Source organism: Alligator mississippiensis, chromosome 2 (assembly GCF_030867095.1).
Source record: "Alligator mississippiensis isolate rAllMis1 chromosome 2, rAllMis1, whole genome shotgun sequence".
NCBI lineage: Eukaryota > Metazoa > Chordata > Crocodylia > Alligatoridae > Alligator > Alligator mississippiensis.
Window position 1 is genome coordinate 191,365,065 of NC_081825.1, and position 24,047 is coordinate 191,389,111.

The 24,047-nt window shown below is 41.2% G+C and overlaps 1 protein-coding gene across 2 annotated transcripts; it reads left to right on the top strand.

Moving 5' to 3' along the window:
* Positions 1-20: 20 nt before the first annotated feature.
* On the top strand, positions 21-22,759 carry TPH1 (tryptophan hydroxylase 1). 2 transcript variants are annotated; one of them, XM_006263490.4, is made up of 11 exons: positions 23-172; positions 5,181-5,318; positions 6,586-6,769; positions 8,188-8,288; positions 8,961-9,028; positions 10,467-10,663; positions 14,169-14,304; positions 14,907-15,033; positions 17,216-17,311; positions 18,436-18,569; positions 20,018-22,759. In XM_006263490.4, the coding sequence occupies exons 1-11, from the start codon at positions 80-82 to the stop codon at positions 20,190-20,192; spliced, it is 1,449 nt and encodes a 482-aa protein (XP_006263552.1). In that variant the 5' UTR covers positions 23-79; the 3' UTR covers positions 20,193-22,759. The 2 variants fall into 2 exon arrangements, with proteins under 2 accessions (XP_059578593.1, XP_006263552.1); XM_059722610.1 differs by lacking the exon at positions 5,181-5,318 and having other exon boundaries at positions 21-172.
* Positions 22,760-24,047: the final 1,288 nt, after the last annotated feature.

The window sequence follows — 24,047 nt, forward strand, 5'->3', positions numbered from 1 at the left end:
CAGGGGCGGAGCCGCGCACGTGCTGGGCAGGACATCGGCATAAATAGCGCGGAGCGGGCGCCTAGGGCAGCGCAGAGCCATGTTGTCCGGCCGTAGCGACGGGCCCCGTCGGGGCCGCTCCTTCGACTCCGTGAGCCCCTCGCACCTCGCGGAGAACCAGCTCAACAACGAGGTAAGGGCCTGCCCTGTCCTGCCAGGCCACAGGCCTCTTGGGGACGCGTGGCCCCTGCCTGCTGGTAGGTAGGTCCCATGGGATCCCACCTGAGAGCCCCTGCCTTGGCTACTTCATCTGCCCCTTGCTAGAGCCCCTGGAGACTCTTGTCAGACACCCAGGGCTGGCAGGGAGCTCAGGAGGGCCTCTTGTCCCTCTCCCACAGACAGCGGCACCCGGGGCTGAGCCATCCCAGGCAAGCGTCTGGGATCTTGGCAGCCCCTTTTCTAGCCTCAACTCCCCCCCAATGCTTGGAAAATGCCCCCTCTTGATTTCCACTTGTTTTTTGATCCACAGAAAAAAGGGGAGAGCGATTCTTTTGTGGCGGAGGGCTCATAGCGGGTCAGAAGGCTTTTGCCTGCTTGCAATCTCTGGGGTCATCTTGTGCGCTGTGTTTGCACGCCTGACAGCACTAATCTAATGTTGTGCGGCATCCTCGAAAAGATCTCAAAGCATTGCAGGGGGCCACGGCACCCTGGTTGAGGGACCCTGCTTCCGCTTTTCTCTTCTTGGGATTCAAACTTGTCTGCCCCTTCTGGTCCTGGGGGCTGTCAAAGGTTCGGATCCCAAGGGCACAGGCGGAGGGATCTGATGCCAAACAGTCAGCCCTGCAAAGAGGGGACATGGGAGTTGGGTGCTCCCCCCTGTTAGAAGAGGCTGAGAGACCTCTCTCCAAGGGCACAGCTGGTAGGTGTCTGAGATCAAGAGCCGCTGAGAAACGGCTCCCTGGGAGTAGTCTAACGCTCTCCTCCTTTCCTCTACTACAGATAGAGAGATTACCCTGAGTTAGTCCTGTGCAGGGCAGCAAGGACCTGGAAATATTTATTCATGCTAATAAAAAAGACAAACCAACAGAAGTCTTCTGGTATTTGAAACTATCACAAATCTACAAGCTGAGCAGGGAGGGCTGGGGCTCTGGAGACCTTTTGAAGCAAGCAGTTGGGAAGGCGGGTGAAGGAGATGAGAGATCTATCTTTGCTGAACCTGCACTTGATTTAAGTAGTGTGAACACCCCCACCCTTGAGAGCTGGAGCAGATTAGGAAAGGCAGATGCTCCTTGATGGCTGGGTGTTAGTTCAGCACTAACACATGCCCTTCACGAAATTGAGTCTGAGAAAATTGGGCAGGTCAAGTGCCATTTACCCCTTTCTCCTACCTTACTGATTCTCAAGCAGGGTGATGGGGCACCTGGGTGCCCTGAGATCCTTTTAGGGGTGTTATATAATGTTAGCACTGTGCTAACACGATTCACAAAATAAGCCTGGAGACTTCAAATAGGAATCCATTGCGTGTAAAGCCATTCTGACCTGTTGTGGTCTTTCTGAGGTCTTTGCAACAGAAAAAATTGCTCTAGTATTTTTCTGCAGTGAAAAATCAAGTGGAAACTTAAAAGCTGCCATTTTCTGAGGAGTGCTTTGTATCAAGTAATACCTGGAGTCCAAAAAGATTGAGAACCACTGCTGTATCTTAAAAAATTATAGAAAGAGCAGAATCTATGTCTCGCACCCAGAGTTACAATAGAGCATCTTTTGGAATGGGGTGGCATAGCTAACTGAAGTCAGATAAGATGTAAGAGTTTAACACCCTCAACTTTTGCCCTACCCTGGTCTTAGACGAATACTTGGGGTACCTTGCAGGACCAGGCTTATAATCTTTATCTAACTATTAAAAAGATCCCTGAAGTCTTTTCATGACCTTGCCAGAATTCAGAAAGAAAGCATGCTTGTGGACACTGTTGTCAGATCTGTTGGCTTTTACAGCCTTTTCACTTTTTCCTTTAGGATTAGAAACACTTTCCTTGGGTACAAAGTGGGTCCAGTGAGTTTCTGAGCCAGATTTTCAGTTGTTTGGAATGAAATATCCTCTGACACTTTACTTCCTAATGGGATTAGAACGAATACCACACAGACAGTTAATAACTCTCCATTTAATTGTAGCAGTATGATTGTACTGAAGGCTTTCTAGAAAGAGGAGCATTTTCCAGGCAATGTGGCTTCTAGTTTCAGATACATCCCTATATATTTTGAATAACTCCACTCACATCTGTGGATGTCAGAGTGCCTAAAATGTGAAATTTTTTGAATTGTGCTTGTGATTATGGGTTTTATTCCCTTTTGACTCTGATATATAACAAGGTTTGAAAGGTTAGTTTTGTGATTGTTACCTTAAAGAGAACTTTTTAAATTCAACAAAAACATCGAACTTTCCCCAAATGCTGTTCCTTTGAAAGGGACTCATAGGTACCAACAAGAAAGGGGGGGGGGGGGAAAAAAAAGAAAAACCAAGGGTAAATTAGAGGTACAGCTGGAATTAGATTGTCTGATGTTGAATAGTAATACTTTATATTACCTGAAAAAGAATGCACTGCATTTGAAAGTTTGTGTAGTTCTGTCTCAAGGATGCAGTTGATTCAATAAAAGATAACACCAAAAATAAATCCAATCATTTTTTACGCTGCAATTTTACTTCTGCCATGTTCTTGCATCAAAATTTGGCAAAGGTTCTTTTCCATCCTACTTTTTCTTAATTTTTGAGAACATTATTATTGGAAGTCCAATATTGTCTTGCACAGTTATATATCCTGTGTTCTAGGGATTTGTTCATTTGAAGGTTCCAACTTTCCTTCTATTCTCAGTTTTGTAAAATGGATACATTTTGGAGATTATACCAGAATTGGCAATATGCACTTTTATGTGTTTTCTATGTCCCAATCACTGAAAACATACTACATAAACTGATGCTAACTTTGGCATTTTCTTAGCTGAATAGATGTGAAATGGGAAGATATTGCAATGTTGGCCTGGAAGGTTTACATTTTATGTCCAGTTGTACATCTTTGTTACATTATTGGTGACTGTTAGATCTTTTTAGGCAGTGGTTATGTTTTAAGGCAATCCTTAGCAGTTCATCAGGGGAATCTGTTGTATGAAATACTCTTGCTGTCTGACAGCTGTCACCCTTAGAGCATGACATCCCATTCTACATACCCCTAATGCAAAGCCTTGACTGAAGTTTGACCCACTGAATGGAAATAAGGACTTTTGCATTTGAGAGTACCATCTTTGTCCATTGGAAGGATCATTAGATTTCCTGTTCTGTCCACTTTATGGAAGGACTCTTCAAACGTTCTTTTCTGAACTATGTCCTTCCTGGGTCTAATCCAAAAACAACTGAAGTCCATTGAAAAACTCTCCGTTCAGTGGACTCTGGATTAAAACCTCTGGCCCACTTTCAGCAAAGAATTTAAGACTATGAAAGTCAGCAGGAATTAAGTGCTTTGTTGAATCGGAACCTGTGAGACAAAATTAATATTGCTATCTATGCAAAATCAACATTCATCCTCTAGTAAAGAATCTTTAGAGATGCTTAGGGGCCTAATCCAGAGCTCAGTGGGAGTATTTTCATTGTCATCAGTGAACTGTGGATCAGCCCATGGCATAGGATATAATATCCTCATGCTCCAAACTACTCACTAGTGTAAATAATCCACTTAAGTCCTTTTCTGGGGGGGGGGGGAATCAATATTTAAATGATTGTAAATCTTAAATGAAAATGTAATTCAAATTTGTTCATCATGTTATGTCCTGACTTCTGCAAGCAGAATATGCAGTAAGAATGCACACCATTTTTAATTTAATTTGATCAGACCATTTTTTTTTTTTTATATTTTTGAAAAATTAATAAGCACATCTTAGAGATTTTTTTTGATGCATCACTTCCCTGTTTTTTCAGCAGCTCTTTAGGACATAGAAATATTTGGATTTCCAATTCTGAATTTCAGAGGGATTAAAATAGGAAGAATTAATTATAAAATGAAAATGTTTGTAGTTTCATGAACACACTTCCCCTGTTTTGTTGCAGTTTTATTATCATTATCATTTCCAATCCCAACTGAGTAGACATCACCCAGATAAAATAGTTCAATAACAGCTCTTTCATAGCGTTCTAGCCCATGCTATCTGCAGTGGTTTTTACAGATGACAGCTGTACCAGGTCTCTAGTGCCTCACGTACCTTTTCTACACAAGGTTTGAACAGAGCTGCCTTGGGAAGCAGATTCTTTTTACCATTACATTTTTAAAGCTTATTTACATTATTTTACCACTTTTAAGTGTTTTCATTTCACTTCCATTTATACCTATCACCCACAGGCTACAGTTCGGATTTTAAACTCCCATTGATTTCAACAAGATCAGGAATTTACACGTAGTAATGCATTCAACAACACGGCCCAGCCTTGCTGCATGTCTTGAGTATTTTTGTTCTTGATCTGGGAGTTGGTTTTGTTCTCTATTTTTGTTTTTTGTTTTGTTTTTTTTTTTTTAAGCCTGTAGCAAGAAACTGAGGAAACGGGCTGGGTTTGTAGGCTAAGTTTATAGTTAACAGGTTTTGTTCAGCACAGTGTTCTGGTTGTGTTAGATTTTTGTCTGCTTCCTTTGTAAGAGTAGTAGCTTATGGTTAAACAGCAAGGATATAAAATCCTGACTTGGATGCAAGAGAGAATAAATTTCGGGCTTAACATATGGAGACATGATCCATCTTTCCAGTGGCTTTGGAATTGGAGCTCTACAACTATCTTTTCAAGTTTTCATTTAACCCTTAAAGAGTATTTCAGGCTAGTTCATCTTACTTTCACTAATCATTTTGGGGTTTTAGAGGCAGTGAAATTAATTATAGAACATAGTTTGATGAAATATACATACTTTATACTGACAAAGAATTATCTTTGACCTCACACAAGGGTCCAAATGCACATTTTCAACACCTATAGTAAACCCCAATCCCACAACATTTTGACATGTTCTTAACTTTATGCATAGTGACTTTTGGTGTCAGCTTTATTTTTGCAATTGTCCAGTCAAAATTTGATACTACCTTATGGCAAAATATAGTGTATGAACCTTACAGAAGACTTTTTCTTTCTGACCTGTTACCCATTCAAAAAAATCTGTCCTTTTATTTGCGTCTAGTTAAATAAGTCAAATTACATGATGGTTGAAGACAATAAAGAGAACAAAGACAATTCATCTGAAAGAGGTAGAGCAGCCATCATTTTTTCCTTAAAGAATGAAGTTGGAGGACTTGTAAAGGCCCTAAAACTCTTTCAGGTATGTACTCAACACACTTCTCCAGAAGATTTAAAAAAAAAAAAAAATATAGAGACTTTGCACATAGCATAATTATATTCTTTATTTAACAGGGACCTAGCCTTTAAATACTGTCTCAACTTGGATCCCATAATTAACCCGTGTCTGCAGAAGGTAGGGGCTGGGGTAGAAGACCTCAGATGCTGGGAAGTTCAGCATTTAACCTGGCAGCTTGGGTTTATTTGGTACTGCTTGCTTTGCTTATCTCCTGAAACTGACCTTGATGGTGACAGCCATCTTGCAGTAGGAGGGCTGGTTGAATTCTTTTCTGGACCCACAAAAAATAACCGTTATCAACTGAAGAGGCTGCATTGTTGTTGTGTGTGCTGAGGAATATCTGACTCTGAATTTTAGCACAATGTCTGTATAGGACTTTAAGTGTTTGGGGAGAGTGAGGAGTCATCACAGGGTGGATTACAGCATATAACTGTACTAGCTTTAATCTACTTAGTTTGTATAACAATAGCAGTGTTGACTCCATGGCACAGACTTCAGTGTAGGCTGCAGAAGCCTACTGTGAATACTAGGTGCATCTCTGGATTTTTAATCCGTGCATTTTCACTATCATTGTTACTCTAGCTAGCTAGATTAAATGTAGAAGGGTATATGCCTCTACATGCTGCAGTTGTACCTCTAGTTGCAGCATGGAGTTTGTGCAATATTGCTTCGAGAACCTTATTTATTCATGTTTGTAGAACCTATTGAGAAAGACCTTGCTTTCAGATTAATTTAATGTTACTAATGGAAAACACTCATTTTTTAGCATCTCCTTTGTTTGAAAAGGAAACAAATGTATGGTGACTTGACTGCCACTCGGTGATTTACACTGACTCAATTGCTAATTTAACTTTTCTGTCTCCTATAACTGACCTGCATATTTACTCTGTCATTATTCAGTGGAAAGTTTGGCAGAAAAATAGGATTTGATCCACTTTATTATGACTTTCTCTGTTTGAATAATTTAAATACAGTATATTTCTACTGTATTACCTTTTATGTCAAAACAAAAAAATAGCCCCTCTTTAATTTTCAATGGTAATTTTCTAGACTGTTTCTATGGAAGTTTTTAAACAAACCATCTTATCTTTTTTTAATAAATAAACTGCTATCTATACAACTGGCTGACTAAAATGACTTCCTAGAGCTACTGCCAAGCGGCAGAATATTTGTTTGGCAAACAGTATAGATTATCTAATCAAGCTGTCTTAACGCTCTTTCTTATGAACAGGAGAAACATGTGAATCTGGTTCACATCGAGTCTCGAAAGTCAAGGCGAAGAAATTCAGAGTTTGAGATCTTTGTGGACTGTGATAGTAACAGGGAACAGCTGAATGAAATCCTTCACCTCCTGAAATCCCATGTTAATATTGTGTCTATGAATCCAGCAGATAGCTTCACTCATCAGGAAGATGGTAAGTAAGAAGGGATGTTTTAAAACATCTCTAATATGTTGATTTAAAATATTTTTATGTCAACCATTTGGGGAATTAGTTTGCTGTACCCCCATGACTTGTTATGCTTTCTGTTGGAGGAGCTCAGGTTGGATGTGCCAGTTTGATTTCGTTGAAATCAGTTGGGCTGTGTAGATTTATATTAAGTGAGAATATATTTCCCCATTTCAAATCAGTACAAGTTATCCCTGACTGCACATCACACCCATTCTGACTTCCTTGTAGAAGGGCTTCCATATTCCCTCCCCCACGCAGAGATGCCCTCTTGTACTCTTTTTCTCATGCTGAAACTCCTACTTCATAAAGTCCTTGTTTTATCCAGGGGATGCTGATCTTTCCCCTTGTTTCCATCTTGTCCTTTTTTCCCACTGTGGGAGGTGGAGCCTGGGGTTAATACTGAACTCATGTATGGAGGAAAAAAAAATCCTTAACTGGGGAAGGGAGATCCACCCAAGAGAATGGTTATATAGCAGTGCAACATAACAGCCATAGTCTCAGTCTCATTACAAAAGGCGTGGGTGAAGTAAGAGATTTACAGCTGTTGAGGTCTGGATCAGTGCATGGGTAGTAGTTTAAATGTGTGGTTTAACTGGGTGAGAGTCAAGGGTATAGAAAGTGGGTCCAAGATGACAAATGTACAGTGTCTGCAGACTTGCACATTTGAAGCATCATTCCAGACCAGGAGCTGGTGTGATGCCTACGCAAGGGTTCTTGCATGTAATTCCCTCAGGTAGGAATTCTAATTCTCTGCTGCTCTGCATCTTGGATTTTATTGCTACTGCGCAGAGTGGGTGCAGAGTACTGACAGTCTAATTTGGGGGAATTTGTACCCATTTTTGCTTTGACTGTGACTCAGGTTTGCAGAAACAACCACCCACAGGCAGGGCAACCAGCTCATAGTAATGTCAGAGGAAAAAAAAAAACAGACTTAAAGGCAGTGTGGGCTTACTGCACATCTGCTTCTCTTACATATGTGCATGCTTGCTCTTACTGCATGGTTTGTAGAAGATGAACTGAGGTAGCTTTGTTTCACTGTCTAGTAGAATGGGACAACTCTCCCTTGGGACCTCTAGACATTACTATAGCACAAATAAAAATAATAAAAGCCACAGAAAAACCATGTTAGTTCCAGGCCTTTAGTGTTAACTGTTTCCTTCCCCGCTATTTTTAGTGACTCCCTTTTCTCTAAACAGAATGTTTTATTGACACAGGAGGAAGTGATAGATGCTGTGTTGGTGCCAGATAGGCAGTGGGCTCTTTATTCTTTCTTTACTTTATGAAGTTCACTTGCAACTGCCTTAGCTAACTTGTAACTGGTATTTCCTCTTTGAATGCACTTAATTTTATTAATAACTCTGTGGATGTTATGCATTCCTTAGACATGGAGAATGTCCCCTGGTTTCCTCAGAAGATCTCAGATTTGGATAAATGTGCAAACCGCGTTCTGATGTATGGGTCTGATTTGGATGCTGACCACCCAGTAAGTAGCTTCCCTACTGTTTGCAACAATAAATGAAAACGGATCATGTTTTTCTTTTCCTTTTTTTTTTTTTCTTCAGTAGCTTTATGGTTTGGGGAATGTAATACCTAAGAACTTCAGCCTGTTGTCTTTGCTTAGGCATAGCTCTCATTGATTTTCAATTTCAGTAGATTTTTAAGGAGTCTGGCTGGAGTAAAATAGCAGGCTCAGGCCTGAATAGTTAAGAGGAATGTTTTTTTTTTTTTTTTTTTAAGTAATTTTTCTCCCTTGTTATTAGCATATTTCCTGCTTGCCACTATAAAAAGAAAAACTACATTGACCTGATTAAGAACAATCAGTTAAATTCTGTGACTAAGAACAATCAATTAAACATCAGTGTTGTATAAGTGACAAGAAAAGAATGCTTGTTTACAGAATATGTGCATAACCCTTGATTTAGCCAATGAAATTGCTGATTGTTGGTTTAATTGGGGAACACATTTATTAAATAATGTTTCACTTAACATTTAGGAGGCTCCTATCTTGACCATCCATTTTCACAGAACATGCTTTCACTTTAATGCTTATATTTCCTGCTTGTGTTTAAGTGACAAACTCAACCACCTCTTTCTTTATTGAATAGGCTTATTTGATGCAACGATAGAAATTTATTCATTTTTTCTCCACTTGTAGGGTTTCAAAGACAATGTGTATCGTAAGAGGCGAAAGTATTTTGCAGACCTGGCTATGAAATACAAATAGTAAGTTTATCTCCTTTCAAAATAGGTCTCCTTTTGCTTTGCAATAATGAAGTGGATGAAATAACAATAGTTTATGTTCTCCTGACCTGGGTTTGGCACCTTACTGCTCCTTGCCAAATAAAGCACCTTTACTGCTCCTCTGACTCCTAGCTGGATTAAAGGTCAAATCATAACTTAATCACTGCTGGCCAGTTATGCCAGCTAAAGGGGTTACACTGCAATGATTGCACCTTTTAGGAATTAGTGGCATGCAGTACATGTTGGTGACCTTGTGCCTTTGTGCTCACTCTCCCAGCTTCTGCAGACATGTCCTATAACTGAAGGCATGGGGAGCACATGGTGTAAAACTGTAAGCTTCATGGTGACTTTGTGTGGGTAGACGTCTGTTGTTGGAATGACTTGCAGAAGTTGGAATTAGGAGTTAGTATCTAGCCTGCTGGCTATTTAAATATAAATGAAGCAAGAAAATTAACCTTTGCTCTAATTATTCAAACTAGTTTATTAGATACAGTAGATATGAAAGGGGACTTTTAGTATTTAAGACACTACTGCAGGATCTCCTTGTGTCAGATACATACAATTATCCTCTTACCCATTGCTATAATTTGCCTCTGAACTTAGGCAACATCAATATGAAAAGTATCTGGATTGGATTGGTAACTGTCTCCATTGGGAATGACATAGAAATGTTATAAGAACCACAGCAACAGCATATGCTAATACAATCAACCACCATTATAGGAAAACAGTATTGTTAAGTCATCATTATATTGACACAGTTTTCCTTGGGAGGCTAATGCTTATAACATTTGTTACTCGGGCCATGTTAGAATCATGATATAGCTTTCTCATTGCATTCAATGGGCTTTGGATCATGCCCCCATATTAATCCAGCTTAATCGAGAGCCAAAAGGCTAATTAGAAGTGATAGGCAATGTTTAATACATTATGACAGATACTCTTGTATCAGAGCATGATTTTTCACATGCCAAATGCACATTTAGATGTTTAGATTCATTGTGATGTTAACCTAAATAATTATCTTTCCTTTTAAAGAACTCAAAAAGGATGATGAACAATTCTCATGCACAGGTTGAGAGCTCTTCTAGGAGAAGTAATGTGTTGTTAGCTCCTGATCTGTAGAGTGTTTAATTTTACATCCAGTGTGCAATGCTAAGCTCCTAAGTAAACTTTTTGCAAGGTAGGGATTTTAAAACCTGACCCAGTTCCCCTGAAGTCAATAGAAAGTCTTGAATAAGAGTTATGTCAAACTGTTAGACTTTTTAGCAGAAGTCTCATCTTCCTGGGGTTTGTATTATTCCTTTACAGTGGGATCCTAATCATGACTGGGCCTCACAGAAATATAATGACTGCTAGATAAATAAGCTATGCATTTCGGAAGACGCTCAGTCCAGATTAACATATACTCTCGTTGTAGTGGTGACCCAATTCCCAAGATTGAATTCACTGAGGAGGAGATCAAGACTTGGGGCACTGTTTTCCGAGAGCTTAACAAGCTCTACCCAACCCATGCCTGCAGAGAGTACCTTAAAAACTTACCCTTACTCACCAAGTACTGTGGGTACAGAGAAGACAATATACCTCAGCTGGAAGATATATCCCGCTTCCTGAAAGGTAATGTGCTAATTTCTCTGTAATAAAAGCTATACTAATAGGAAGTATGAGCTTTTGAAAAACCACTGGACATCTACCTTAAATCTTAAGGCACTGAAATGCCTTTGACCTCCTGGCCTATGATGTATTAAGCAACTGCCACTGAGGGGCAGCTTCATTTATCTCATTTCTTTGGCACTATAAACATGAACATACTTCCATCCAGTACGGACATCAATGCACAGGCATTTATTAGGAAAGCAGCCGCAGCATAACAGAACAACACTTTAAGGAAACTATAGTGCCCTACATGTTTTTCTCTTCTAACTAAAGCAAGAACCTGCCCAGCATACCATATAACGTTTAAAAAAAAAAAAAAAAAAAAAAAGATTTTTGTGTAACCACTGAGGTCAGTGAGTTTTATGTGCATCACAAGCAGGCTTGCCAACTCTAGGTAAATTTACTGACTGTCATTTAAAAAAAAATATCAGGCTAAAAATGGCTGTCAGTAGAGTCTGTTTAAAAAGACCAACAAAAAAACAAACTTCATCTGTCAGTAAAAACACTAAGCAGTCATGGCTTGACTGAAATTCTGATAGACAGAGCATAGCAGTGCTACCTGGTATTTGAGTGGGAGCACAGTGCCCTGCAGGGAACATCCTCTCAGCCATGTGCTGCTGCAGCTGTGTCCCAGACTGCCAGTAGTACTGCTCGGTTGCTAGTAGGCTCCTTTGGTGGTCCATTGCAGAAGTATGGGAGTGGGACTGGTGGGGGTAAGGCTAGTTGGGCTTGGCACAGTGGTGGGGAGCAGCATGGTGTAGGGTGCAGTTGGGGGCATCAGGGTATGGGGATGAGTAAGGGGGCTATTGGGGTTGGCGGGGGGGAAAGGGGTAGCACAGTATAAACCAGTCAAGCAGGGCTGTCGGCTCTAGAACATTTTGCCTTAAAAAAAAAAACAAAAACAACTTTTTTACTGGCAACCAAACTTTTTTTACCATGGTTAATGTTAAATGCCTAAATTTGAACCAGCCCTTCTAAGTAGGGCCTGGCAGAAGAGTTACATTTACATTATATAAAACATCAGTAAGAACATGTCAGTAAAAAAGTTTGGGTGCCAGTAAAAAAGCTTGCAGATTGTTAGTAAAACAATAAATTCTTGATTTGGCAGTACTGGTCGCGGGCCTCATTGAGGGAAGTGCAACAGTGTGGTATGTGGCACTGCAGATGCATTCAATTGTTTTCCACATTGCAAGGGAACAGCACAGAAAGTTGTTTTTTTTTTGTTTTGTTTTTTGTCTTTTTGACCTCTGGATATCCAGGGGTCAAAAAAATGCAGAAGAAAAAAAAGTGGAGTGATACACGCAGCGGTACTGTGTGCCACCCAAAGCTGGATCCTGACTGGCTGGAGCTGTGCTCTTCTGCCGGCCAGGCTCTGTGTGGCAGGATTTCCACTGCTGCAGCCCTGGGAGGCCCCCAGATAAGGCTCCTGGCACCACCCCAGTGCTGGCTCCAGCTTCTCCAGCCCCACCGAGTGTAACTTGCCACACACCAGAGCACATACGGCACAGGCATTCCCTGGGGTCAACTAGCAGCAGCACAAGTTGTGGCACTGCTAGTTGTCCCTGAGGAACCAAATGTCTGCATATGTCTGGACATGGCCAGGGAGTATATACAGCCTGAAGAGTGCACATTTTAAAAACGCTGTGTTTTAATATTTTTAATAAATATCTGCTCCAAGAAGAAACCACCTATCTAAAAAGCAGGTGCTGTGCAGTAGATTTTTCTTGAAGTCTTTAAATTTGGTTATCTTATTTCTTTTGGAGAAATAAAATATTCTTTGTTATTCAGGAGCTCAGACTAGATGATCAAAATGGTCTTTTCTGGCATTAAAATATAAGAATCTATGACTGCGAGTGCTCTGTAGTTCTGAAGTATAGCAGGGCACTTGGAGGTGCTTGCTCCTTTAAGAGAGCAAGCAAACTGCTTGCAGGTGGCAGAGGGGAGCTAATAAGGGGCTCACCTGTGGGAAGGAGGCTTGGGCCAGAGCCTATACTGGTCAGGTAGTCTCTCCCCAGCCACCATGCAGGGAGGAGCTTCAGGTTGCAAGGCAGCTGTGTCCCTGAAGGAAACTGGTTTATACTGAATGACTGCAGACTGGGGAGTTGAGGCAAGTTACCTGGGTTGAGAGAGAGTGGGTTTTTATAGGCAAGTGGCCTTGGTTTTGTTAACTCCAGAGGGTTGAAGTGCTTACTAGAGGGTCTGAGAGCTCAAGAGGGCTAAGTATGCAGGCCAAGGAAGAGCCCCGGGCGGGAAGATGTGCCTGGGAGGAGATGAAGAAAGTTTGCCCTCTTAAGGGGGCAGAGAGCTGTTTCATCTACTGCTGTGTATCTGTTATAGGCCAGGGGCTTATAGTTTTGTTACTGATCACACTGGTGGTTTTGAGCTGGGACTGTAAGGGGTGGTTTTGGAGGCCTCATTAGTGCCTGTGAGGCATGTGATTGCCTTGAGCTCCTACCAGGGGCAGGGTCAAGGCCTGAGCTATTGTTGAGCCTGGTGAGGGGCAGTACAAGGCTACAGAGCAGACGGGCCAAGGTCCTAGTTCCTGAGAGGGGCACAACAAGACAGGCCAGAGGCCCAAAGCAGATAGGGGCCAAGGGCCCAGTGCCAGAGGAGCGCAGCCATAGCATGTCAGGAGCCTGGCAGACAGAAGTCAGGGGCCCAGAGACTGGACACAATAGAGGGATGCTAGTGCCTCAAAGCAAGGTCTGATTCAGTGGGCCTAGGTGAACAGGCCTAGCTAGATTAAAAGGGGTGAAGACTGGGGTAGCTGATGCCCCAGAGGGAACAATGATATTGTAACACTGGCAAGCTTGGGGCATGGTGTAGGGAAGGACAGGGAGCCATGCAACTTGACCCTAAGGCTACAGGTGCCCTACAAAGGCCTAGTTGAGCCAGGAGAGACTTATTAGGGATTGTGGCTCACTCTGAAGCCTGTTGGTAGCCTCCCTTTATCACTCTTTAATAATAAGATTAAGGCATGGCAGACAAGTGAACTAGAGGGAGAGGTCACAGAGTTTGAGCCAGACGGGAGCTGCAGTTCCACAAGGAGGTGTTGCGGCTGCCCCAATGGGTTTGTGACCTGTTACACGAAGACAAAATAATAAAGCACAGGAGAGAAAGAAGGATCATTGCATAATTGGAACACTGAATATACTGGTATGAAGAGCAAGGCAGCTCATCAATATATGATTTTTATGCAAATAAACCATAAACACGAACCCAGATCTCTTATGTGTTCACCCCTCTCCCTCCTGGCCCTTTATTACGTCTCACATTTTTATTTATTATATCCTGCTATAATAATAGTAATGTCTGTAGATTCATCTGTCTCAGGTCATCACTAATGGTTTTTTTTTTTTTTTCCCCACATGACTAGTATTTACTCCAGTCATAACAGGAAAACACAGTTAAAAATGTTGTAAAATTCTACACTGAAGTGACCTATGATTTATCTGTTGTTTTTCAGAGCGCACAGGTTTCACCATCCGTCCTGTTGCTGGATATCTGTCGCCCAGAGATTTCTTGGCAGGCTTGGCATTCAGAGTCTTTCACTGCACTCAATATGTTAGACACAGCTCAGATCCTCTGTACACCCCAGAGCCGTAAGTTTGTTTTATTTCTGTGGATAGAAGTTAAGTATTCCCACAAATCTGTAGTTTAGCCTGGGTATTCTAAAACCAAAAGTGTCTGTAGTTAGGGTCCTACCTGCATAATTGGGTACATGGGCAAGAATGGTCCAGTCCTCAAATGTGCCAAGGACCTGTACCTCCCACTGATTTTAGTGAGATTTGTGAGTGCCCAACACAGAAGAAAATCAGGCTGCACATTCATGGGCACAAGATTTGCAAAAGTGCATAGCATTGGCCTAATGTTGTTCTTGATGATCAGTGGTAAAGGTCCCACTGACATTAATGGAAGCAGAGTAAGACTGATTTTTTTGAGGGGGAAAATCTTTCTCTACAAGTGGATTTAAGAACTTACATTTTCGGATGAAAATTAATGTTAGCTGAGTTAACGATACAGTCAGACATCAAGAATAGAATGCAATATATTTGCTTGTCTTTTAGATCTTAAATCATTTTGACGTACTTAATGTTTCCATATGGCACAACTTTTTTTTTTTTTGGTTTGGTGCTGCTTTTTCACTCTTAAGAAGGGATGGAAAGGTCATCATGACACAACTTCCACTTTGTTTCTTTAACAGTGATACCTGTCATGAGCTTCTAGGTCATGTCCCGCTTTTGGCTGAACCCAGTTTTGCTCAGTTCTCCCAGGAAATTGGTCTGGCATCACTTGGGGCATCAGATGAAGCTGTTCAGAAACTGGCAACAGTGAGTGTCCCAATCTCCGGCAACATGAATCCTGCTTGCATTTGTACCCAGCATTCTACAATTTCCCATTCTGCGTTTCCTTTCCCATGAAAGTAACCGCTGGCTTTGTCATCAGAACCAAGTTTATCCCTGTATTAGTTAGTTATTTCACTTGTTCTCTGTCTTTTCTGTACCATATTTATGCTAGAAGAGAAGCAAAAGTTTTTTTTGTGTGGAAATATTATGGTTAACCAGGGAGAAATATAATAAGTGCAGTAGTGTAATAAGGGGTGGGTGATCAGGGCACCAGCCTTAGGTGATACCTTAGAAATGGAAGAATGGCAGCTGCTGTCACAGCCAACCTTGCCACCACAGCTTCCGCAGCCAGCTCACCCGAGGCCCCAACTTTCCGCCACCACTGCCACCCAAGGCACAGGCCCTGGTTGTTAAGCCTTTTGAGTAAGTGGGTTTGAATGCAATGAACCTTGAGGTTTATGCTCTTCAGGTCAAAACCCATGTTCTGTTTCTTTTCGGTCAAGGCTTTTTTCATAGATTTCATAGACATTGGGGCTGGAAGGGACCTCGCTAAATCACTGGGTCCAGCCTCCTGCCCAAGGGGCAGGAAGTCATCTGGGGTCATCTGGTCCCAGCATGATAGGTATCCAAGTGCTTCTTGAAAGTGTCCAGAGTAGGTGTTTGCATCACTTCTGGAAGGGAGTCTGTTCCAGGCTCTGGGGACACTGACAGTAGACAAGTTTTTTGTTTTTTTTTTTTCTTGTGTCCAGCCTAAAATGGTCTTCTCAGAGTTTGTGACCATTAGACCTTGTCTTCCTTCAGGGTGCCCTGGTGAACAGATGTTTTCCCAGCTCCTGATGCACACCCCTTATAGACTTCGGCTGCCACCAAATTTCCCCTGAGCCTTCGCTTCTCTAGGCTGAAGAGTCCCTTGTCCTTCAGCCTCTCTTCATAAGGCCTGTTCTCTTGTCCTCTAACCATGCATGTGGCTCTCCTCTGGACCCTCTCAACCTTCTCCACATCCTTTCTAAGAGCAGAGCCTAGAACTGGATGCAGTACTCCAGCTGTGGCCTCACCAGGGCTGAGTAAAGTGGGAGAATGACTTCCTAGGTCTTGGTTGAGATGCATTGGTAGATGCAAGCCAGGGTTTTGTTTGCTTTGCCAGCTGTGGCATCACATTGGTGGCTCATGTTCATGTTGTGGTCAATCTTGACCCCCAAGTGTCTTTCGATTGTGGTGCTAGTGAGTGTAGCACTGCCGAGCCTATAAGTATAATGTGGGTTTTTTCCTCTCAAGGTGGAGCACCTTGCATTTCTCAGTGTTGAATGCCATCCTCCAAGGTCAAAAATCAGTCACTTCCACAGTAATTTATGATGACAATGTGTGGAACTAATCGGAAGGAAATGCAGTTGCCATGGGATGTATGTTTTTGAGGTTTTTTTCCACGTGACAAATCACCCTGACACATGGACATACACACAGATCTCCGAATACCTTTCCAGAAATATTTTAAGGAAAAAAATCAAATGGGTAGGATTTGAAGAAAAAACCCTGAACCTCAGCATAAATTACAGCTAAATCAAATTCCTATAATTTTTAGTAGTATCATAATTAGACCACATTTGAAAATCTTGCTTTCTGCCTCTCATACCTCTGGAAATCCCCCAAAATTACAAACTAAAGTGCACATTATCTGCTTTCTCTAATAACCAAACTACAGAGAAAACGAAATTGAGCCTGATCCTTGTTCTTGTTTCTTTATTTGATTTTACTGTTTGTTGGCTTAAAAAGTCCTGTCATTTGCAAGGATTCTTTTAGGCTGACTGCTGGTTCCCTAAGGCAGTTTCAGCAGGATGCCTCAGAACATTTGTGTGCAGATCTGGATCTCAGTGCCCCTCTTGAGATCAGCTCCTCTGCAAGTCTTGGATAAGAAGCTTTAACTGTCAAATCATTTAGTCAAAGCAGCACTGAAATAGATTCTTTATCTTTTTCATTTCAGGCTCGTTCCCATTTAATACTTTGTGAAAAAAATTAGGGTGATCTTGACCCTTTTAGGGGTTATGGCCCCCAGGCTAAAACCCTCTGGCCTGATCTGCTTGATTTACAAAAGCTAGCACATTATTAGCTGCACCTATATTGAAGGCTATTTTTTTTCTTCTCCTCTAATTCTTTTCCCCCCTTGTTTCAGTGTTACTTCTTCACTGTAGAGTTTGGTTTGTGCAAGCAAGATGGACGGCTAAGAGTCTATGGAGCTGGCTTGCTCTCTTCTATCAGTGAACTCAAGGTAAGAATGGGAAATAACCCTCCTTTTACTCGCTCTATTTCTCTTTCACCTGATTTTTCTGTGAAGCTTACCTTTTGAAGGTATGTATTTTGGCAGCTCCTAGAGACCTGTGATTTTAAGGGAAGAGCATGTGGAGGTAATCACTAGAATTTGTGCCTTTCAGTGTTTGCTGAGCCTGAACCTCTACAGTTCCCAATGATTTCAGATGGAGTTGTAAGTGCCCTGTAATCCTTAAAATTGGGCCTTGAGTTGCTGTGTTGTGACTACATACCAACTCATGGCTTTTTGAACCATGCTCTGCTAACATTCATTTAATGTAGTAGCATCCTACTATGTATGTAATCCCATGGGCCTGAAGTTCAAATATACTGACTTGCTCACATAAGCAAAATACTACACTGTAGGCACCTATACACAAGACTCTTTTTTTTTTTTTTTTTTTTTTACTGTGGAGTTGTCTAATTCCACAGTAAATGTCTCAGCATCTACACACACACGACCCTATTAGGCTGCAGGAAATTAATAAACTCTGCAGCATGGTAGTAGCAATAGCACACATGTAGATGCAGATGGGCTGGCTGGGGCATGAGGGTACTTTGGTGTAGGGGCTGCCTGCTGGCTAGCTCTGCACTGAAGCATCCTCATGTCCCAGCCAGCCCCTCCGCAGCATGTTAAACCAGGCAAGAGCAACGCTGGGCTGGCAGGCTGACTCCTGGGCCCTCCTGCCAGCTGGGGCTGTGGCTCGGTATGCTGTGGTCCTGGTGCATCTTTAAATGGTGCACCTGGGAGCAATAGAGTCTGGTGCAATAAGCCCTGGAGTTTATTGCTCTCCATCAATTGAATGTATAGACATGCCCAGTGAGAACAAAAATGCCAGAACATGGCTCTTTAAGGTTATCCAGTTTCCTAAGGGTTAGCTAATGCTAATCAGCAGACATAACTCTTAAGAAACGATGAGGTACAGAGATTTAATACATATATGGCATCACTTTATCCTCCCCAACTCATTGTTTCTATGGCTTGATCTTCCCTGAGGATTGTTTCGGTGTCGATTGCTAATGTGTAGCATAATGGGAGATAATGTTAATGTTTTTGTTTCATTAATGTAACTGTCTATTTCCCAGCATGCACTCTCTGGCAATGCTAAAGTCAAGCCCTTTGATCCAAAGGCCACCAGCAAGCAAGAATGCCTCATTACCACTTTCCAGGAAGTCTACTTTGTTTCTGAAAGTTTTGAAGAAGCAAAGGAAAAGATGAGGTATAGTTTGTTTTTATCTCTGTCATTACTTAAGGACAGGCTTAATTTGCTGCATCTGCCAGGAAAAAAAAAATCCTTCACCTTTTTTATAATAAAACTTTATTATTACTTTCCACTTGGCAGAATGCTGCTGTTTGGTATTTGCTTTGTTTTCTCTCTATGATTATTCCTTATATTATGTCAGTTGCTATACCACCTGAGCAAACCCTATAGCAAACATTACTCTATAGATGCCCACAAAGAGTAGAAAAGTTAACCTGTACCAGACACTAATCCATCTGACAGGTAAAGAATTGGCAATAAAAAAATCTGTTTTTGCTTTCAAGTGCCACTTAAGCCCTATTTGGATGGCTTATGTGGGACTTAAAGTGGTGCATTGATTCTTCTCTTGGATCTCTGTTCAGGGGGTGAATTTCTCATCATGGGGCATAAAGAAATAAATGATTTTTAAGTGATCTGAGGTCCAAGCCATATGGGGGTTAAGAGGTTGGAAACAACAGCTAGAGCTGAGCCTAGGAATAGAGGAGGGGCATAATACAGTGCACAACTGTAACATGCTTGCAATGACCTCTTCCAATAAACTTATGTTTTTTGAGTTTGGCTTCTCTTACCACAAACAATTTGGGTCAGCTTATTAGTCCATGAAATAAAAGGGGTGGATACCTTTTCCAGAGCTATATAAAAGATCTATAACAATTTACACTTTGGGGCCATGATGAAAGTAATGTTGGCTGTAGCCATCAGGCCAAATTCTGCTGTTGGTTACATGAGCATAAATCTGGAATAACTCTGTCAATAACAAGAATAACTCTGTCAACTCAGTACAAGGCTACAGAGCAGACAGGGCAAGGTCCTTGTATCCAAGAAGGGCACAGCAAGACAGAGGCCGGAGGCCCGAAGTAGATGGGGGCCAAGGGCCTGGTGCCAGAGGACAGTCGTCAATGGGACAATTCTCATATTATTTATTTTAGTTTTTCCATGGCTGTGATACTATTAACATCAGTGGATTTACTCTGTACAAGCCTATAACCTCTTTTTGTGATGGGTAGCAGCTGCATGAAGTTACAGAAGATCAGTTTTTAGCAAGAGCTGAACCCAGCTGCCCAACTTTACCAAAGCACATGCAAGACAGTTGCCCATTGGACTGGGACTTGGGGAAACATGGGTTTTATTTCTGGTTCTGCTACTGATATATTGGGTGGGTTTGTGCAATCATTCTCATGCTTTGGATTTTCCCCATTGAAAAATTGAGAGAATGACACTGATGAAAAAGGCTATGGAAGAGCAGGTAAGAATTAGTAAGAAGGAAAACTGGTTTAAACTGTAGGTCACTAATGGTGGCTTTTTTGCAGAACCCCTCCACCACTCCCTTGTACACCAAGAAGTGATGATTGGCTTACTGTTTTTGGCTGAATTTACTTGAAAAGTTTTTTTTTTTAATTGAACAGGGAATTTGCAAAAACCATCAAGCGCCCATTTGGGGTGAAGTATAACCCGTACACACAAAGCATACAGATCCTGAAGGACACTAAGAGCATCGCTAGTGTGGTGAATGAGCTACGCCATGACTTGGATCTTGTTAGTGATGCCCTTAATAAGATGGGCAAACAGCTGGAAGTTTAAGTCAATGTATTGCTGTCAACCTGTCACGTTCAGTAATTCTGTATCTGGGATTTTTTTGGTCTTATTCTAGGCACAAAAATATTGTAAGCAGAGTACACACAACCCTCTTCTTTCAAAATTTGAAAAAATGAATGACTGATGGGAACAATCCTTTGAACTTGCATGTTTCTCTACTTAATACTTTGTGATCCTCAATATAAATGTTATCGGGAAAGAAACAAGCTAGATTCATCCTTGGAAAGCTTGGAGTAGGAATATTAAAAGTCATCAGGATAGATTAGATCACTGGTCCAACTCTTCCAGCATCTTTGAAGCAGCTGGTGCTGTCACAGATGTGGAAGATAAAACAGGCAATTATGGGATAATTCACTTCCCCAGGAAAATGTTCCTTTTACCTCCTTCCACCCCACCTCAGTACTCAGTTTTGCTTATAACCTGAGTCGTCACGACAAACCAGACCCCAAATTGCTAAAAGAATAGTGTAACTAAGGGTAGGCTAAAGGGGCATCTGCCCTCGGTTCCAAGTTGGGAAGGCCACTGGAATTGCCTCCCATCCCCATGGAGTCTGTGCCCCAGTGCCCAGAACAAACCCATAGCTTATTAAGCCTCTGTGCTAAAAGCTCATCGGGAAGAAGTTGCAATGTTTCAGACTTCCCTTTCATTGGCTGTGGTTGCACCAAAACAATATTGCTGGTCTGGTACACTTATGCGATTGGTAAGCATAGTGATCTGGTATCCATTTTATTACACCCTTAGACTTGTAGTGGACAACTGTGCAGTGTGAAATCCTGGACATATGGTCACCCTAGGCATAACTTCTGAAGGCAGACAGTAGTGGAAATGCCACCTGCCTCTTACGGAATAAGTCCCACCAAATTACAGCTAGCTTTGCTGTTGGGGGGGGGGGGGGGGTGGGAAATGTAGTTATACCTATCTACCTGGTACAACTGGAAATGACTTTTTCAATATCCAGCACACCTTCCTCCAAGTGAAGCCAAGTTCTTAAATAACAGCCAGATTACAGGCAATTATCTAGTACCACTCTGCATAGAGAATATAAGTGTCTCCAACTGCCCAGCCATGTAACTGATCTTTTCAAGAAGCATAAAGTTCTGTCCCTGTTCTTTTTATGTCACATTAAACCTCTGGGAATGGGAGGGTTATAAGCATTTGGTAGAATGAGGTCCTAAGCCTTTGCAGCTGAAGGGTAATTCTAATATCCTTTAGCATAAAAGAAATACTAACCCCTAGAGAGCATTCTGCTGATGTGGAAGGCAGCATCAGGTTGAACTAGTAACATGAAGCAACAGTGAGGTCTTCAAATTTGTGTGCAGTCAAAGCAACCTGTACATTTGCACTGGGCCACCCAGGCACGGTACCTAAAGTGAAAATCTATTGATGAAATAAGTAAATTAAGAGGACATTACACCTATTAGTAGGAAATCCCTGAAATGCACAACCTATTTATTAGCATGCTAGGAAATGAATCGTTGCTACAAATGACTGGGGAATCTAGATAACAGCTATAGTTGCAAAAGTGTGTACATTCACTGGAATAGTGAAGTGAAATTGACTTCAATGAAATTGACTTTGATTCCCATAAACAGATTTAAGTGGGACATAAATGCTGTGTGGGCCTTGTATGATAGACCATATCTGCTCATAAGTACTGAACAGCCTAAAAATTCCCAAGGGACCCAACTTTAAATATTTTTACCTTTTTAATAATATCTATGTGACTTGGCTTTTTATACCATTTCAGTTGGTACATTTACTTTTATATATTTTTTTTTTCTTTTTAATGTAGGACCATAGTTTTGCTATAATTAGTCTGACTCTTAAATTACACTTTTAAATAGTCTTTAGGAGTTTCACATCTTTGAAGAAAAATCTACTTGGTTTAAACAGATGATGTGTGTGGGTATATGTTATCTGCTTCTGCAGTAATGATTTGTGTTTACCCTTTTGGTAAAAGAAGTTTGGATTATTGTATGTTTTAAACACAGAAGATAGACGATTTGAAGAAACACATTTTATCTGTATTATATATGGATTTTCAAGTAGAAAACACTATACTGGCTGAATTCCTACTAGCATCTAGGTCAGTAGTCCTCAACATTTTTAGACTCGGGGCATCCCTCAGAAAATGCTTGTTTCTTGACTATGGTAAAAGACTACAGCAACTCTTTTGTTGCAAAGACCTCCACATAGACCAGAGTAGATGAGAATGTTTTTGACACTATTGATTCCTGTTTGAAGTCTTTGGGTTTACCTTGTGAATTATATGGAGGTACTTACATACCCAACAATATTGCACATCACCCTTAAAAGCATCTCATGGCATCTTGGTTGAGAATTGCTGACCTAGGTTTAAAAAATTCTGAAAGAATGTCATTGTTCCTATATTTTATGATTGTTCTGTTGCAAATACAGGAAACAAAATGTTATTGGTAATATATTTAATATATATACTATGTTTTCTGGTTCTAATGGCATTATCTGGTTTCACTATGTCTAAACCTGCTATGTAGGACAGTAATAACATAATTAAATATTTTTAAATCCAATGGATGGATGCTTTGAATATTGGAAAAACAAAAATCATTGGCTTGTTAGCATGACATGTAATAAAAACACCCTAATGCAACTGTCAAGCAATAAATAAGAAATGGCCACTTGTTCCATGAATGAGGTAACCCATAAAGCACAATTCAGCTATTTCATATTCAGTTTTGCACTCAGATGCAGAGGCATTCCCTTTCCTTTGACTGACTTGAAAGAAATTGCATTACGTATTTGAAGACAGAACTGCTTTCTTGTGCCACCCTGATTTAATCAGTGAGAGGTGAAGATTGGTAGACCCTTCAGATGGACTCTGCACCTGTTGATGTCAGTTCAGCCTGCACTAGCAGGCAGATGCATCTGTACAGAGCTTGCTGAAGGTTTGAGATATCTGGATGTTAGCCTTTTCAGGCAGGGACTAGGATTTTCTGTCTGTGATGAAGAAATGGAGCATTTGTCACTAGCTTTAATGAGAATGAGATCTGGCCCCTTACACACCTAATCTGCCACAGCTGTAGTGCCTGCATAATTATTTACACACGAGCAAAATGTGTGCAAAAACACCTACCAAATCAGTATGAAGCATTTTTACACTCACTTTCACAGGTACCTGTTGTTAGCCTGGGTGTTCTGTTGAACTCCAGAGGCTCACCATTTGTCTTCTAACTGATTAGATAAGTCTTCATATCCTACTTCGCACATTCTTCATCCTGGTTTTTTTTTTGTTTTTTTTTGCCTTAGCTTATGAATCCAAGGGCTGTCTCAGTATACTGCTGCTACATGCTTGTTTTGTTAGTATACCTAACTTTTATTAATATTTTTTAAAGCAGAATCTGAGCTTGCACGTGCCTTCCAAAGAAACACAAACATCCTACTTGTTACCATCATCAACATGACAGGCTCAATTCTGGGCCCTTCTGTGCCCCCAGAAAAAGGGGTGACTAGCTGCAGATACCCTTGAATGTATCTTTCCCTGAAACCAGCAGGCCAGTACTACCCGCAATATAACATGGAAACGTTTAGATGTCAGGAGACACAGTCTGTAGATTTTAATGCATTCTTTTTTGATGCAGCCAGGCCAGGACCATTGCTTCCATTTCTGGCAGGCATATTCCCAGTGGACTGCACAATACAATGGCTGCCAGGATCTGCTTTAAAAATACCTGCCAAATTTAGTCAATGCGTGTCTCTTTGGGGGTGGAAATAGCAGTGAGCACAATATGGGAATAAGAAGTTGCATTAGATAAGAGCATTGTAAGCAAATCATCTTGGCTACAACAAAAGGCTTAGCCA